The 18,093-nt window shown below is 43.2% G+C and overlaps 5 protein-coding genes and 1 non-coding gene across 6 annotated transcripts; 1 reads left to right on the forward strand and 5 right to left on the reverse strand.

Moving 5' to 3' along the window:
- Window positions 1-58: 58 nt before the first annotated feature.
- CANTADRAFT_t76 lies at window positions 59-147 on the reverse strand. The gene has a single exon. It is a non-coding gene; the product is annotated as a tRNA-Lys (tRNA).
- Window positions 148-854: 707 nt separating this feature from the next.
- Window positions 855-2,244, forward strand: CANTADRAFT_25418 (uncharacterized protein). Its single transcript, XM_020207422.1, has one exon. The coding sequence runs from the start codon at window positions 910-912 to the stop codon at window positions 2,140-2,142; it is 1,233 nt and encodes a 410-aa protein (XP_020066318.1). The 5' UTR covers window positions 855-909; the 3' UTR covers window positions 2,143-2,244.
- Window positions 2,245-2,992: 748 nt separating this feature from the next.
- FLC2 (flavin adenine dinucleotide transporter) lies at window positions 2,993-5,284 on the reverse strand (the record flags this gene model as incomplete). The annotated part of the gene is made up of 1 exon (XM_020209390.1): window positions 2,993-5,284. One exon carries the CDS (start codon window positions 5,282-5,284, stop codon window positions 2,993-2,995), a length of 2,292 nt encoding a protein of 763 aa, XP_020066319.1.
- A 1,526-nt stretch (window positions 5,285-6,810) lies between these two features.
- On the reverse strand, window positions 6,811-12,561 carry STT4 (1-phosphatidylinositol 4-kinase; the record flags this gene model as incomplete). Its single annotated transcript, XM_020209965.1, has 1 exon — window positions 6,811-12,561. One exon carries the CDS (start codon window positions 12,559-12,561, stop codon window positions 6,811-6,813), a length of 5,751 nt encoding a protein of 1,916 aa, XP_020066320.1.
- Window positions 12,562-13,707: 1,146 nt separating this feature from the next.
- On the reverse strand, window positions 13,708-14,445 carry CANTADRAFT_47539 (translation initiation factor 6; the record flags this gene model as incomplete). The annotated part of the gene is made up of 1 exon (XM_020209472.1): window positions 13,708-14,445. The coding sequence occupies one exon, from the start codon at window positions 14,443-14,445 to the stop codon at window positions 13,708-13,710; it is 738 nt and encodes a 245-aa protein (XP_020066321.1).
- A 439-nt stretch (window positions 14,446-14,884) lies between these two features.
- HSP104 (chaperone ATPase) lies at window positions 14,885-17,578 on the reverse strand (the record flags this gene model as incomplete). Its single annotated transcript, XM_020209320.1, has 1 exon — window positions 14,885-17,578. The coding sequence occupies one exon, from the start codon at window positions 17,576-17,578 to the stop codon at window positions 14,885-14,887; it is 2,694 nt and encodes an 897-aa protein (XP_020066322.1).
- Window positions 17,579-18,093: the final 515 nt, after the last annotated feature.

Below are 18,093 nucleotides of genomic sequence, written 5' to 3' on the forward strand. Positions count from 1 at the left end.
CTAGGGATTGCAAAAGGATTAAACATACGATCTGAAAATTTACAAAAATCCAAAAAGAAGCCCGACGCGGGGGTCGAACCCGCAACCTTGTGATACCCTTTATCGAAGAATAAAAGTCACACGCTCTAGCCATTGAGCTAGCCAGGCTTTTTTATGTCTCAAAATCAGACACAAATTACAATTCAACTCAATAGTTGAGAATTTTCTACAGCTCGAAAAATCGCCCTGGAGAGAGTATTTGACGATAATAACTATACAGGAAGACTTATAATTGTTTTTAGACCAGGATAAATTGCTTTATAAGTATTTTAAGCATGAATTGTGACCATGGGTGGTTCTCAGTTGTCATGGAGTAACCTGGCTTTTCCTAATTTGCTATGTCTGTAGACACTCTCATAGAAAACCGATAGATTATTGGATTATAGGAGTAGGTGAGCACAGTAGAATTCGTCCCAACTAGAAAATAGGCAAAAAATTTCTGATTATACAACAGGCTCACCAAAGAACACTGAATAGAGAGATCGGAGTGGATTAGAATGAGGCTCAAGTCTATGCGGAATTTTGCTGGTCCGCCCTTCGTCTAGTGTGCAACACTTTCGTATTTGAAGAGCAAGAGGTCACAGTCACATAGAAAAAGGCACGGACGAAGGGAAGCTAGCTAGACACGAAGAGCCGCAGCACACAATCTAACCGACCAGGCCCATCTCAGAGGCTTAGAGGCGGCCATTGGCTCTTTTCTTGTGGTCGTCTGTCAGTTGGATGCCCTGTTTACAATCAATCCAAATTGGGTAAAGCAATTGATATGTATATATATGCAGGTCATTTAGCAGACTTAGACCCCAGGTAAGCCAGCTTCACAGCAGTAATTGGGCAGTATTCACAGGTCTGGATCCACTAGCTGTACCAAATATGCTGCACGATCAATATGGACGACTCAGTTCTCGGGTGGTCAGCGACCATTCCCGGTTCGAGCATGTTCCTCCTCGGTTAAGATCTAGAAACACTACCCCAACATCTCTTGATGACGATAGACTGAGCATAATAACCTTCGACACCGTTGGTCCAGGATTCCAACCAAGCACCCTGAAGAAGCCAGTGGTGACTGCTGGCAGACCACGTACTTTGATCGAGATTGCCGAAGCAAACCGATCACTACCAAAGATAAGAGAAAGAGGCCCCACCCCTCCAGAAAAAGATGAACATATCAAGCGGCTCAACCCCTCGTATCACGACTTACACGACAATGACTTGATCTACCCTGAAAGCATCATAGACCCCTACACAACCCCGCATATTCCCAAACTTCCAACTCATGACGAGCTACCTGCTGAGATGGAAACAAAAGAGTACCTGAAAATCATCGAGGACGATGCCGAGACATTGACGACCACCGCAGGGCTCCAGAGCCTTAATTCCAAGCAAAAACGGCTAGAGGAAGATTTAGTCAAAACAGTCATGAATAGACCCTTGTTTGCAATTCCAGCCAGCAAATTCGTAGGCCACGACAGGTTCCAGGATAAGAGCTTGACCATCACAGCGAACTTTGTTCTCTATGTTTTTGAAATCATGTTGGGCATCACCTGTGTGACGTTGTCGGGGGTCTTGCTCAACCAGGACACTGCTGTTGGCGTTGGAATTTATAGGTATTTTATTGCAGACAGTGTTGTATCCACGGCAGTGGCCATTTTGTTCATTACTCGAGTTATTAACTTCGAGAAGAGAAATGGAAGCTTCTACTGCTTGGCTGCTGCGCTAATGAAAATCGTGTCGTTCGTCATGGTTACTTCCCACATTATTCCTATGGATTGCACGAAGAGGAATATCTGCGACATGAGAAAGGCAGTCAGTGCCTTCATGATAGTTTCCACTTTCTTGTGGGAAGGAAACCTCGTCATGTTCTTGACTACGTTGTACATTTCCAGGCTCAACTTGTTGGACGACATTAATTTTGACTTCAGTGAAAAAGGCTTGAGCCACGAGTATAATACAAAGCAGGGTCATGTTCCTCTTGCGCCACACTTGAACCCATTGACTGGCGAGCCTCTCAAGGAATACTATCTCAACGAGCATGGAGAAATGTACCAACTTGATGAAACTATGGACGTCAGGGGAAAGAACAAAATTATCGTCTACACATTCTAGAACGATTGTTTTCGCAACTTGAAATTCCTTCAGAGTAGTGACATTTTTTGCACCCAGATCCAATTAGTAACATATAGAGATTTCTAATACACTTAATATTCAGTACTTAGGGCTTGTGATATCAATTGTCCTTGCTTTTATGCGATGGTGGGCCGTTCAATAATGAAGGTATCTGGTGAGGTTACTCACTCGAACTGCGCTAAGGAATCCGTGGGGACAAAGTCTACTTTACAACCAATGGTGAGAGGTAAATGATGAAATGTAACGCCATCTTTTTGAAGGGCCCATGAAGTCTTTTTGCATATTGATTACTACTTTTGAAACCTTTACCTACTAAACAGTTCAGCTAGTTGGAGGAAGTTTTTAGTGAACCTGCTTCACTTAATGTCCAATAATCAGTAGAAGGAAATATATTTAGTCAACTCACCCATACTCTGTCTTCAATCGATCCCATAAAGTATTATACAGCAATTTTCTGTATTTGCCTGAGTTGAAGAGTCGAAGATATATTGCCAGAACTGAGAGGCAAAATTGAATGTAATCTGAACCCAGTAATGGACATTGTTGTTCACTGAAAGGATACAGAAAGTGGGAGATGTATGTACCCGAAGAAACAGCTTTTCAGTGGGAGTGAAATTTCTACAACTTGGATGTGAACGAAGATGTTTGAGGTAAATTACTTTCAGTAGTAAAGAAGATTAAAAATAAATTACTTGGTGCAACATTTAGTGTCATTGGTACGCAATATGTGATATCTTAATCGTCGTATATAATATTCTACTTTGCTTTTATTTGAACCTTGTAAAACAATAATGTGCATGGGCTAAATTCGTTAAAGAAGTGAAGTTATTCATATGTAGTTACCATGGAAAGCATCCTTTTGAGGGTAACCAGCGTGATTCTGCTGTTGGTTAGGATTTCTGCTTGAAGCGGTGTGATGGCTGTAGTTACTGTTACCATAGCTTCCATAGCTAGAACCACTGTAACCACTCATGGCATTAGATGGATCACCAACGATAGTTGAAGATGGCTGTGTTGGCTCGATAGACTCCAAGTAGTACGAGTCTCTCTTGACATCGGCATCTGAATTCTCACTCGACTTGCTATTGTTCTTACGGTTGAACATAGATGCGTCATCATAAACTGATTCATCTTCATCGTAGATGCCTGGCTTAGCACCATGTTCATGTCCCTTCATAGCGGTAGCCCCTAATGCCATTAACTCCATGTCATCACCGTTAACATTCTTTTTACCGGGTTGGTTTGGATTGTCAAATCTTGGCAAGAAGGAAACTCTGTCATCCTTCATTGGTTGGTATCTAGTATCTGGGTTCTTGTAAAGCAAAGCAAGCACACATGTGACAATGGTGAAAATCAACAAGAACAATGCAAAGACTGCATTCAAAATGAAGTAAACGACGGCCATAACTGAAGCGACGATATGTGGCTGTCTAAAAACATAAGAGAAGAACATGTAGAACAAAGCATTGATGGTATTAATCACAGCAATAGTAATGTTGAAGGCATTAGTTCTTCTGTCCATGAAAGGTCTGAAGAAACAAACAGCAACAAGATAAAACAATTCAATCACAAACACAATAATAGATTGAACCTTACCATGATGTTGTAAGACAGCAACGAATAAGGACTTTGCAAAGATGTAAATCAAGGAAATTAAAATAAAGTAGTAACAGTCAGCTCTGAATTGGACGTAAACAAATCCAAATTTGTTGAGGAAAGTTCCATCACCAAACAACAAGTAAGCAGGGTTCTTGAATTGTCTAATTGACTTTCTACCCATTAAGAAAACTCTTATAGCAGCTTGGAACAACAATATAATCGAGATGATAAGCAAGAAAACTGCAATGATAACGGTTGCCACAGAGTCTCTTTCAGTCAATTGCCAAAGACACATGACAGCCAATTGTGGGAACGCAATCATCAACAATCTGTATAAGGCACCCTTGACAATTTGGGACCATTGTTGTCTGTACTCGTTGAACTTTCCTTCATTCATGATCTTTGAACGGATCAAAATTTCGATGATGGCCTTGAACATGGTCAAACAAACGACCATAACAAACGCAAAGAAAAGCAAGAAGATGATGGTAGTCATGAACAAACTGGTAATCTCGATACCAGCCAAATACGAGACTCTTTGAATACCTCTCAAGACCAAGATCTTTGTACCCAAGTGGGAATCCTTTTCATCGACGGTGTACAAGGTTGAGTTCATTTGGTCAGCATAACCGAAGTTGTCAGAGTCAAGACTAATGGAAGCTCTCTTACCCAAAGACAAGGAGTTTGAAACTGGAGCCAATTCACTGACATAGTCGAGGGCTCTCTTGACCTTCTTTTGAACCGAGACAGACAAATAGGTGGCATGTATAACATCGGTTGGGGTACCACCAGTAGCTTGGATGTACCAGTTGGCAATATCTTGCACGAAGGCCACTCTCACGATACCAAGAGACCAGACGAAGTTCTGGGCCCAGGCAGCAGCGATAGGTGGGACCTTGGCCACAGCCATCATGGAGGTGATGGCTAAGGACTGGAAGTAGATAAACAAGGACATGGAGTTGGAGGCGATGTGGGCAGCGGTGTTGGAGTGACCAATCACGGAAACCACACCCGAGGTGATGACACCCAAACCGGAGATGGCAGCAATGGGCCAGGCAGCGTACTTGGTCTGCACTGTCTTACCGTTGGTCAAGGCAGCCTGGACACAGGCCACGGTATCTCCCGTGTCGTCGTTAACAAGGGTAATTTGGACTCTGGCGTCCAAGTCAGGAATAGTGAAGGCCACCGAGGGGATCTGCTTGTAGATGGAGGGCCCCAATTCGTAGTTGGAGTTCAACTCCATACGGCCTGTTTGCAAGGGACAGATGGAGCCGAAGCCCAAGCTACAGAACGACACCTTCTTGGTGAAGGCGTTGATACCGTACGCAATCAAGTTGACGGTGGCAGTGACGTTTCCGTCGATCTGCGAGAACGCCATGACGTCGAAGTAGACAGTGTGGTTATTGGGGTAGTACTTGACGTCGAAATGGGAGGCTGTGAACTGGGAGTTGTCCATACACGTCAACAACGAGGAGGACCTGATGAAGTTGACGGCATGGACGGAGTGGATGAGACTTAGCATCAACGCTAAGAGCATGGAGCGGAGCTGCATTGTGGAGGAGGTGATCTAATGGTGTGTTGTGGACGGACAGCCCTTGATGCTAGACGAGGAGATCTAGGTAGGAAGTACCGACAGGGACGTTAGGGACGTTGTGGAGGGGTTCTGGAGGCCACGGTGGGGGCACAGGCTGGTGGGTGGTGATGGATGGGGATTCCTGACGATGTGGTGATGGCAGCAGAATATATCCCTGATGGAGGTGAAAAGATCAACAGTCTATTAATAGAGGTCACGGGGAATGGGTCAGGCAGTGCGAGAGGGCTGGCCAAGCCCAGAATGGCAGATCACATCGGAGAGCGCACGCTCGTTTGCGGTTGGTTGCGGGAGGGGCTAGGGAGAGCTACAGCCGTGCTAGGGGGCACTGGCAGTGGGCATGTAGGCAGTTAGGCGTGAAAGCCCCTGGGACATGGTGGTATGGTGGTGGGGCTGAGGTGTGGGCAGTGTTAGGGCAGTGGAGGTGTGGTGAGGCGAAGCCGCAGCGTTTTACAGTGATGCTCGTAACGGCAGATATTTCTGGTGCCAGGGGCACCGCGCACCGCGACCACGGTGGTGCGGTTACGCACCGCGGCTTCTAGAAGTCGCCTACGCAGGGGGAAGCAGATACTTCGCATTGGAAGTCGCCCGTGTGGGCATACGTTTTCCACTCAGTTGATGGGAATAGAGGAGAAGAACAGGCAGGTGTTTAGCAGAGACGAAAGGATCAAACGGTTTCATAAATTACCACTCCATCGCGAATAATTGCATTCTAGCGGATTGACGGTTGTGACGGTCCTTATTAGCATCATTCCTGCATTGCATCGGTTGTGACGGTCCCGTAGATATACTAGTGTAGTGATGATGGAGTGTCGACAAGCCATTGCAAATCGGCAGAGTAGGCCACTTGTTGGTGATACTTTCAAGAGGTGGTGCACCAGAAAAACGCCTACAGAGTCTAGTGAAGTAGTGAACTATCATTGAAAGTTAAAGTGGTAAGGTTCCGTAATTGAGAGATTCATTTTACTTGCGCAGACATAAAGGAATTTCCATGTGCTCCAATGGAATCTGCTATCTACATACTGTAGGAACCAGTCATTTCTGTGAATGGGGATTTATTAGTAATCGTTTACTAACAATTTCTTCTGCTAAAATTCGTCATAAAGCACCCAGTAGTCTATTGTTATCTTTGGATGTCTTAATCCTCGTTAACTCTCTAATTGGTTCGGACGTTTCATTTTGGGAAATCTGCGTTTCCCTGGGTCCCCTGGTAATCGCCTCTATTCTAGCGATTCACTGGCCCACCCAATATTGCTACTCAGTGAATTAATTGTACCAAGCTGAACTACTTCTTCATTCTACTAGTTTTGGACTATTACTTGAATTTTATTGACACACAATATTAAAGGTAATAGTGTAGCCAAATTATTTACAATTATACATTAATTAATGGCCACACCATAGCAGCCACCTTCTTCAAAATAAAATTCATACTATTGGTGTCAACACGATTCTGTCTAGTATGGAATACCATTGGTGATTCTTTGGAACTCGTCATAGCCCTTGGTGTAATAACTCTCCATAGACTTTCTGATCAAGCCTCTCATGTGCACACTGGCATCCTTTTCACTCTTGGAGGGCACAAATCTGCTTCTAAGCTTCTTGATGGTGGTCTCTTTGAAACATGGCAACCCACTCTCCAACATAGGCGTCACACACCTAACAATGGTCTCCATGTATGGACGACACGCCAAGTATCCCTTGACACACAATTCCTCGAACCATCTGAAAGCCTGGGTATTGTGGTTTCCTCCCAACACTAAAATCATTTCATGTGTTAACTTGAATGGTGCAACCTCAAACTTAACTCCTCCAGGAACGATATCGAAACAGAAACCAAAATCAATGTGCAAAATATGTCCTTGATCGTCGTACATAATGTTACCATTATGTCTGTCTTTGAACTGGAGAAGATACGAAATGATCGAATATGCGGCCAACGATTTGATGAAGTTGTTCTTGGCTTCCTGAAATTCCATTGACTCTTCCGGTCCAAACTTGGTGGTAAAGTATTGGTACAATCCATTGACAGCCTCTCTTCCCAACATATCTCTGGAGATAGAGTTTGGTAAGACATCAATAACACCACACCCAGGAGCAGTTGCTGTGACTCTGTAAGGGTATACAAAAAGATCCAAACCGGCATTGTTCCAGATGGTTCTAAAAACGGAAATCAATTGCAATGCCAAAACATCCTGTCTGCAATCATCACCAACTTTGAAAATAGCACTCTGCCACTTCTCAATAGGAATGTGGACAATCTTACCAAATTCGTCAATGGTTTCAACATCATCTTGGATCTTGAAAGTGGCCATGAATGGCGCTTTAGCATGTGATTGCAAAGGCTTACCTGACTTTCTGTTGATATCAATTACAACACCGTTAGGGTTACTGGGCAAGTAAACACCTGGTTGGACGTCAATCTTGTACATTTCCTCATCGATTTTGACCTTCTTCTCTGCCTTAGATTTCTTGATATATGGCTTCAACTTACCAGAAATGTCAGTAACCTCGTTAAAGAAACCAAATTCCTTCTCATAGAAATCCAAATCTTTTGCATTGAATGTTGCCAACATCTTAACTTGGATTTTATCCAATGTTGGCTTCAAAGAGTCAGGCTCCAACGAGTCTTCATCCTTGAAACTATTTGCCAACATATTCCATATAATTTGATGGGCAAACAATTGGGAAACCTTAGCAGTTTCAATAATGAATCTTTCCACGTATCCTTTGAAGTCGAATCTCAAACTTTGAACAATCTGTGGAACATAGAAAAAGGTCAAATTGACATCATGATGCTCCAATGATCTCATAGTGAATTGCAAGATATAAGGATTGTTTCCAAATGGTGGTAAGAATAAAGTAATACAATCAATTGGAGGCAATGGAGTCCAAAATAAAAGATAGTGATTAGGCATGTTGACTCCTCCGTTGATACCAATGAAGAATTGAACAGCTTCAGGGTAGAAAACTGAGGGCAATGGGTTCTTGGTAATGAGGTTTTGAAGCAAGTCATCCAAGTTTTTAATCTTATATCTCAATGCCAAATTGATTGCCAAAATAGGATCGATGGAATAACTTTGGATAATATGGTTGGATGAGAGCTGGCCTTGACTATAAGAGCCTCTAAGGTCGTTGGGATTCAATGGGTTCAACCAAATGGAGATCTTGGAGATTTCGTCATCGAGGAAAAACAAAACAATAGTTTTCTTAGACTCCAAGCTCTCCTTTCCAAATGTTTCAGTAGCTGCAATCAAACGCGTAACCTCCTTCAATAATTCAAAGTCGGCTTTGATCTTCAAAAGATTACCTCCATATGGATAAGAAAACTTTTGTCTAAACCATGACAATGAACCTGTGAAAATAAGTTCAGTGAGGTGAACCAAACTTCTTGACTTTAACTTGGAATGGTAGTTCAAGACGTCAAAAGCAAATCTAACCAATTGGAATCTCAATAACCTCGAAAATGGATGTAAACTAGCAGAGTTTAAACCTTCAAGTCCAACCTCAACAAATCTAGTGAATATCTTCAATAAGTGGTCACTTTGGTTAAGAGTGGCCTGGAAGTTAGATGAGATCAATTTGATGATACTGAGGTGGGCCTTAAACTTTTCGTTGGTCGTCTTGCTAGCAATCTTGATTAATTTCAGGTCACTTGGAGAGTACTCCATCTTGCAGAAAGTGGAATCAATAATATTCAGGGATTGTGAGAATAAACCCAATTTCAAGTCAACCGAAATTTCCCAATGTTTAATGATTTCTGCAATTATCAATGTGGCCAAAGTAGGTTTATCTTTCATGATTGTGAGCCAAACGATAATGGCATAGTTTATAATAGAAGCCTTCAATGTCTTGAAAGGTAACTCAACGAGGTAACGTATTAATTCACCGTTATTGGAGTCGGATAGAAGTATCAAACCGGCAATTTCATTAAGCAAGGAGTTAATTTCAGTATCGGTGATAGAATTAGATGCAACCAACGACGTTGGATCATTATTGGTACCGATGGGAGTAATTTTAGACTCGATATTAAAAACCTTCAACTTTATGTTCTTCAAGATTGTATCATAGTTTGATTGAAGTGGAACCTTATTCATAAGATCACTTCTTAAATTCAATTGAAGAATTACGTTGGAGGTATGGGAATGAGGGTGGAAAGACGAAGCAACCTCATTAGTGATGAAGTTCTCTCTATTTCCAACAACAGTTCCTGCAATGTTCAAAGCAAAAGAAACACCATAATGGATCTTGCCGGACTGAATCTCATTCAAGTTCGATACATACGATTGAATCAAACTCTTGACATCGAAATTACTCTTCAAGAGCACTAATTTCATCCATAAATGGGCCCTTTCTTCGAACCTTTTAAAAGTTTGTTTTCTCCATTGATAGTCATCAGACAAAGACAACATGATTCCATAATGCCTGGTCTTGAAATTAGTAGTGGGTTGGTACAAATTTTCATCAGCATCCACAATACTGTCGTAAAGCACACTCAACAAGTCGAATAAGGTGAACAAACTCTGTTGATGGATTAAGGAAGATGGAACTGAGTTGATCAAGATTTCGCAACATTGGAAAGCGGTATCCTGTAAGTCCCTAAGTCTGTGACAACATAAAGCTAATATTTCCGTCAATTGATGTGAAATATTGTCAGCACTAAATTGCTTATTCCCACCATGGTTAACTAAGGTAACAAAATCCTTCATTATCTTGTGAGAAATATGACCAATAAACTTGTCCACTCCACTGGTCTTCACCGATGGATCTGAGTAGTATTGAAGGATTTTGGAGCAATCACCCGTCTTTACTCTCAAGGATTCCAAAAACATCGCGGACGACAAAAAGATCAACTTCTGGTAGGATAAAGATCTGTGGACTTCAAAAACTTCCCCCAAGAACGTTCTGTGGTGCTTGATATTGTGGTTCGAAGAGCCACGCCTCAAAATAGTATTCAATTCCAAGGAAGTTTCGGTTCTATCCCAAGAAACCTCACTGACCAATGGAGGCGAATTGTATGCAATTCTTTCTAATTCTGGGATATAAGGCTTGGCTATTTCTGATCTAACAGAGTATCCGTGAACAACCAAGTTGAACCAGAAGTTTTTGAACAAATTGACAGTCTCGACACTCTTGATCTCTAATGGAGGCTCGCCAAGATCAACATTAGGCAATAACTCCGATAATGGCTTGAGGTAGATACTGATTTGAGAGCCAATCTCAAGAATTTCGCTGTGAGATCTGTGGTGCTCTAAAACCTGAACGTCACCTTTACTAATGATGGTTTGCAAGAGCTCGTGGAGGTACACGTTGAACAAAGCGCTCTTCTGGCTTAGCTTCTTTGAAAGTACCACCTGGGAGGAAATCAAATTTGTAAGCATTGATTCATTTTTAGATTCAAAAGCTTCGAGACTTAATCTGAAGAGTGACTTGATCAAAATCACAAATTCCCTTTCTGGCAAGTATGGCGCACATGAACTCAAGCCTGCCAACAACAAGGGGCCGATTGTGGAGTTCAAATTCGAAGTCTTTTGACTCAACAAAGTTACTGCCAAGGTAGTTACCTTCTCATCGTCACAGGCCTTTGCAATTTCAATGATTGCGATTATGGCATTCTCGCAGACCTTTTTGTAGTCGCTATCATTGAATTCAGGAACAACGCCATGGTTTTTTCCATGGTTTGGAATGGAGCTAAGTGAATTAGATCTTGAAATTGAATCCTTTATAGATTCGCCTCTAAGAGATCCGTTGTCTCTGAGACCAGTGGTCCTGGTTCTCAAATTGTTCCTAATCTGTTGATTTTCATGTCCCACAAAGAGCAAGTTTGTCAATGCATAAATGGTGGTGATCACTGCATCCTGAGATAACACCTTACTTGCAACTCCCAAGCTCTTGGAAGCTTCAAGACAGTACTCTTTAGAAAACCTTGGATTGGAGACCAATGAAGTGAAAGATCTGGTCAATAAGTTGCCCATCTTCTCATCTTTGAAGATCAATAAAGAGCCTAACTGAATCACACTTAATCCAAGATCTTGATCTAACATGACGTCTTTGATTTCCAAACAGTTTTTGAAAAGTCTTTTAGAAACCTTGATGTCAATGTTGTCGGTGAAAATACCACAACTGATGACTTGTAAAAAGTAACTCTTTGCTGAGTATCCAAGTCTCAATCTATTGTATGTCGAGTACACGATATACGATTCACCCCTATCTAAGAACTCCATCTTCTGAATTGCAATCTCGGTCAAATGCTTGATGATGTCCATATGTTCTCTGCTAATATCCATGTTCTCCTTTGTGAGGAGGTAGTTATCAAAGATACCATCGTGGGCAGTGAATGAGCCATCGTCATACCTCGAAGCAACACGTTCAATGATGCTTTCCAATAATGGCTTCTTGTTGTTGTCAATAATTGAGTTGATTATACGGCATGAAAGCTTGCCCAAGTACTCGAGATAAAGTACGGGAGAAAAGTCAATCACCAAGTCCTTGTCAAGGATGTTGGAGTAGTCATTGAAGGAATTGGACTGGTTTTGCTGGGAGTAAATGGTGTTGGAGTAGATCTCCACATCGTTCAAGAAATCAAAATTATCGATCAAAGTGTCGAGACTCAAGAACAATCTGAAGGACCTGGGGGAGTAGGTCAAGATGTCAGCATTTTTGGTGAGGCCAGATAAGCAGCCCAAGAGGGTGAAGTAGTTCGAGAGCTCCAAAGACTTGTTGGCGAAGAACGAGTCGTTGAACGCCTGGAAAATCTCAATGGCCTGATCAATCAACATGTAGTCGAATTTTTTGCCGAGCTGGATGATGGCGGTAGTCAAGCTCTCACTGATGGTGTGCCATGGTGTGGACGAAGACGAGTACTTGTTGACGATGGTGGGAGAAAACTTCTGGGTAGGCAATTCCAAGAAGTAGAGTCTGAACTTGTTCAACAACGCCTGGGCGTGGTTTGGGAACTTGAACTCCTCGTTGGTGGATTCACACAACGCCAACAACACCTCGTACTCCTTAGGAGTGATGGCAACCGTCGACAAGTCCTCGGGATTGAACACATCTTCCTTGTTGGTGGAGGAGAGAAGCTTGGTGAAGTTGTCGGAGGTGCTGTCGACCTCCTGGATGGACGTCGACGACTCTTCCACCGTTAGCTTGGCTAGCTTTTTGAGGGCCTCTTGGCGAATTGTGCCTCGTGGGATGCCCTGGTAGTCCATGATGGGTGATAAGTGTGCCAATAGGTGTTGTGTTGGGTCGGCAAATTGAACTTGTAAGATCTCGCACGTGAGGATAGAGCATATGATCGCACAAGGCTATAGCCGTGGATGCACTCCCCTCCGATCGTGTGGGGACAATCGTAAATCACAGCGAGGTAGACAGTGGGGCCAGTGGACAAAACATGCGGTGGTGGTAGTACCGGTCGTTCGTTTTCATTCAGGGGGAACTCAGTGGCTGGTAGGCTTCTGTGTTCTGGCTAAATTCGTTCAGAGTAAATTCGGGTTATGAATCTGGTCGTCCCATCGTATAAGTTGCAGTTATTTCGTCTAGAGGCTGGAAGGTATCCATTTGGGTAGCCCATTTATTAAAATTTGATTCAGAACCATTCCACCAAAAATCTACAGATTTGATACGTAAGCCCCTTCTGGTTCTGTAAGTACATTCACAGTGAATTTCGTTCAGAGGCTAATGAGCATGCCTGGTAAGTAGCAGTCTCTTTTTGCGAATGGGAAGTAAATTATAGTCTAAATAAATACCTATTGCAGTGGAAAACGCACCATTAATTTATCATTTTTGATAGACTAGGTCAACCCTTTATAAAGCAAGCTTTCATTTTTGCAATAAATTCATTTACAACGTATTTGGTTCAAAGACTGAGTGTTTACGGATACTATACATGCCTTGTGAGAGGTGTTTTAGACCTATAGTATCAATAGAGATTAAAAGTTGGCAGTAGGTTTCTGCTTCATTTCCTGTTAGCTGCGAAAATTCCTTTGCTATTCATCTCGTGCTAGCTCCTGTGTGGACAATTAGCATACACCACAGATGGTAAAACCTAAGGCCGTTGCTAATTTTATGAAATTTCGGAAAATTCTCCTTTTTTTGGAATGTTAGAACTAGAAGCTTTATACACCTACAAATATCCCCCACATGCATTTTGGAGAACTATAACGATGGACTGTCAAAAATTGTATGGGTAAATAACGAATCAGTTCTTAATTGTTCGTGTTAATCTGTTTCTCTACTCTACAGATAGCTCTGCCATACTACCGCTAGTACCCGAAGTGCTTGTTATTAACTAATGTACAGATATAAGACTACCGCAAAGGTAGATTCACGAATGCAGAGATGATCTAGCATTGCGATCAGGAGTAGGTTTCAATCAAGGTATCTCTCAAGTTACCAGAGATAGCCTCAGGTTGAGCATCTTGTAATCTGAAGATGGATTCGATAACAGACAATTCAGGAGCAGTGGTGTCAATACCGGTGACAGACAACCAATCGTTAACAACCATACCAGCACCCACCACAGAGGAACCTCTGTTGACAGTACCAGCAACCAAAGGCACCTGGAGCAAGGAAGACAATTCTTCTTGATCTTGGATGGAGGTCTGAGGGTGCACTATACCACCTTGGTTAGACAATGAACAGTAAGAACCAACCAACACGTTACCAGCAATAGTTTGACGGAACACTTCGACACCCAACACATCGGCAATCAACTCTTCGGTTTCTCTCTCGATATCTGGATGCACCAATGCAACGTAGTCATTACAACAAATGACATTTCCCAATGCTGATAAACGTTCTTCAACTCTTTGTATCTTAACGGAGTCGGGCAACGAGTTTCTTAAATGCATTAATTCTTGGTCGGTGGTTTGGGTTGGGACAAGTAAACCACGTCTGTTACCAGCAGTCATTCTACCGACTATACGGGTACCAGCAATGGTGGTGTGAATGATGGGGATAACATCACCTAATTCGGCTTCAAAAGCGGAGTAGAAGTTTTCGGATCCACCAACGGCAACCAAACAGTAGGAGTTGGTTAATTTGGAGAAGACACCGACTTCGTTGGAGTTTTCAAATTGGGTTCTAGTAGCCATAATGATTAATGCTTATCTAAGTAGTATGGAAAATTTGCCTTTATATGAGATGAGTCAAATTTTTGATTTTTGATTCTGGGTCATGTGCCCATCGGTGCGCGCACGTATGGCTGCAAACACTAGCAATGGGGGAGATAGGCTACAGCAAAGGCACCTGTTGAGGTGGCATTACCTATTAGAGGGAATAATAAGACTCATGGGTCTAATTCAGGGCAAGAGAAAATGCTCGTGGGATAAGCAGGTGATAGTTTTTTTAATTTAGTACAATACTTGAAACAATGTCCAATGAGTCGAGATAATATCCTTCGGGAACCCCTTCAAGGGTAAGAGCTGATCTGCTAGCTTTCTACAGCTTTGTTCTCTACAGATCCTTTTTTCAATTATTTACATTAATTAACGGGTATTACCCAAACTATATATGAATTAAAAATCGTAAAAATTAGTCAAAATCAGCTTCGTCGTCTTCATCCTCCGAGTCTTGCCAGTTGTCCACTTCCACTTCAGCCATGTCAACGTCATCAGCCTCATGGTTGGGTAACACTTCAAGTCCCTTCTCTCCTAAGGTGACAACCGCAACCTCCTTGTCTTTGATCTGTCCCTTCAATAACAAGACAGCCAAACGGTTCAACACTTCTTGCTGGATAAGTCTGTTCAATGGTCTTGCACCCAAATCTGGGGAGTAACCATTTTCGCAAAGATACTCCAAAGCATCGTTGTCAACTTCTAATGTGACTTGCCTGCCGTTTGCGGCAAACCTGTCCTGGATTTCCTGCAATCTAATGCGAACAATCTTGGAGATGGCCTTCTTAGACAACCTGTTGAACACAACGGTACTGGCAATACGGTTCAAGAACTCAGGTCTGAAGTGGGCTCTAACACTACCCATAACCAAATCCTTAGTGTTCTGGTCAATCTTAGATCCCTTCGATGCATTGATGTATTCTGCACCCAAGTTAGAAGTCATGATGATAATAGCATTAGAGCAGTTGACTTCCTTACCTTGAGAGCTGGTAACTCTACCATCGTCCAAAATTTGAAGCAACACGGTGAGTACCTCTGGAGCAGCCTTCTCGACCTCATCAAACAAGATGACGGAGTATGGACGTCTGATCAATGGCTCAGTTAAGATACCACCTTCTTCATAACCAACATACCCAGGTGCTGCACCTAACAACTTGGAAGCAGACCACTTGTCAACAAGTTCAGAACAGTCGATTCTGATCATGGCTCTCTCATCAGCAAATAAGAATCCAGCCATCTTCTTGGCCAATTCAGTCTTACCTGAACCAGATAAGCCCAAGAATAAAAATGAAGCTGGTTGGTTAGGGTTAGCCAAACCAGATCTGGTTAATCTCACTGCGTTGGAGACAGCTTTAACAGCTTCGGATTGTCCAACAACTGCAGAAGAAAGTTCCTTCTCCATATTGATCAATTTGGAGTTTTCAGCTTGGGTCAATTTAGTTACTGGAATACCGGTCAATCTTGCTGCAGTTTCAGCAACTTGTTCAGTACCAACGACATTGGCAACCAAAGCATCTGGACCTGCTTTGACTTCTTCTTCAGCAACCTTGACTTCCAATTCTTCAATCTGCTTAACAACATCTGGAATGGCAAAGTATCTCAAATCCGCAGCGGTACCAGTGTCATGTCTTCTTTCTGCATCTTGGGCCTTGATTTCCAACTCATCCAATTTTCTTTTTGCTGCAATCAATAAATCATGACTTGCACGTTCTTGGTTGAATCTTTCCTTCAAGGGGCCCAACTTCTCTTCGAGGTCGGCCTTTCTTTTCCTTGCAATTTCCAAACGGTCCTTAGAGTCAGCATCAGCCTCAACATCTCTTTCCAAAGCGTTGATTTCGACCTCAATTAAATGCAATTGTCTTTCCAAATTATCCAATTCTTCTGGCTTGGAATCTCTAGCAACTGCCACGGTAGCTGCGGTTTCATCTATAAGATCGACCGCAGAATCAGGCAAGCTTCGGTATGTCAAGTATCTAGAGGCAAGCTGAGCGGCTGTGACCAATGCACTGTCCAAAATTCTGACACCGTGGTGGATCTCGTACCGTGGTTGCAATCCTCTCAAAATGGCGACAGTTTCTGGAATGGTAGAGGCAGGCACGTCGATTTTTTGGAACCTTCTTTCGAAAGCTCCATCCTTGGAGATGTGCTTTCTGTATTCAGCAAAGGTGGTGGCACCAATACAGTGCAATGCACCTCTTGCTAACATGGGTTTCAATAAGTTGGCAGCATCGGACTTTCCGTCTCCCATCAACATGTGGATTTCATCAATGAACAAAATGATCATCTCATTGGACTTTTCGATGTCGCTGAGGACACCCTTGATTCTTTCCTCGAATTCACCCTTGTACTTGGCACCAGCAGTCAATGCACCCAAATCTAAGGCAAACAATCTTGAGTTGGCCAACACGTTGGGAACATCGCCGTCGATGATTCTTTGGGCAACCCCCTCAACAATCGAGGTCTTACCCACACCAGGCTCACCGATCAATACTGAGTTGGACTTCGTTCTTCTTGCCAACACGCGGATAACTCTTCTGATTTCTTCTTCTCTGCCAATGACAGGGTCAATTCCACCCTGGCGGGCTTTTTCAGTCAAGTCTTCGCAGTACTTGCCGAGAAACTCGTATGAGGACGACGAGTCGGCCTGTCTGGAGTCGATTCTCTGGTTGCCTCTCAACTCAATGGCTTGGGTCTTCAAGGCCTTGACGTCGACGCCTGCTTCTTTGCAGATGTCCTTGATAGACGAGTCGTCCAACAATGCCAAGAGGATGTGGTCTTGTGCGATGTAGCTGTCTTTCTGTTGCTGTTTGATCTTGGTGGCGTTTTGGATCAACTGGCCAGTGGCGTAACTGGGCCGTATATCTTCTGGAGGAGGGTTCTGGGAAGGTAACCTGACCAAATGCTTGTTGACCACCCTTTCAAAGGTTGGCCATTCGTATCTGGCCTTTTGGATCAAAGTCTTCAAGTATGGAGTGGATGTTTCTGAGTCTGTGGGGACCATTGCTGCCAAAAAGTGCAAAGGCAAGAGCTGAGCATGGCTGTTGTCTTTTGCTATTTGGGTAGCAGTGTTGAAGATCTGCAATGCGTTGTCTGTGAATTGTGATTCTTCCATTGTGTGATTGATGAAACGAGTGGGTGGTGTTGGAAGTGGTGGGCGCTTATATATCTGATGTAAAGTGGTGTCAATCTGTAGAAGGTACTAGAATTTTCGCGAGCATGGTTGCTGGAAGGTGGGAGAAGGTTCTGGAAGGGGGAGGGGGAGGTATAGGGGGTGCTAGGAGGGGATGGGGGACGTGGGGTGGTGCAGTGCCAGGGACTCCAGATTCCCGGCTGGAGAGGGGGTAGCGGTGGTGTGATGGGAATCGGGGATGGTGGGTGCAAAAGCACGTGACCACAAGCACGTGATACTAGTATCAGGCGTGGAAGCGCCGGAATGGGGCGCCTGGGGTTTGGGGAGCCAGGCGCAGGCACTGGCATGTTTCGAAAAAAGCCTCAAGTAGGGGTTTCTAGCCTCCTAAGGCCATCCCCAACATCCCGCAGCACCGCGTCAGCTATTGCATCTACTTGTGTGTGTCAAATAATCACTGGTGTCAGGCAATGCATCTACATGCGTATGTCAAATATTCA

Source organism: Suhomyces tanzawaensis (genome assembly GCF_001661415.1).
Source record: "Suhomyces tanzawaensis NRRL Y-17324 unplaced genomic scaffold CANTAscaffold_2, whole genome shotgun sequence".
NCBI lineage: Eukaryota > Fungi > Ascomycota > Pichiomycetes > Serinales > Debaryomycetaceae > Suhomyces > Suhomyces tanzawaensis.

What these genes read in the sequence shown, in the direction of transcription:
- CANTADRAFT_25418 (XM_020207422.1), top strand. Translation starts at nt 910, where the DNA reads ATGCTGCACGATCAATATGGACGACTCAGTTCTCGGGTGGTCAGCGAC.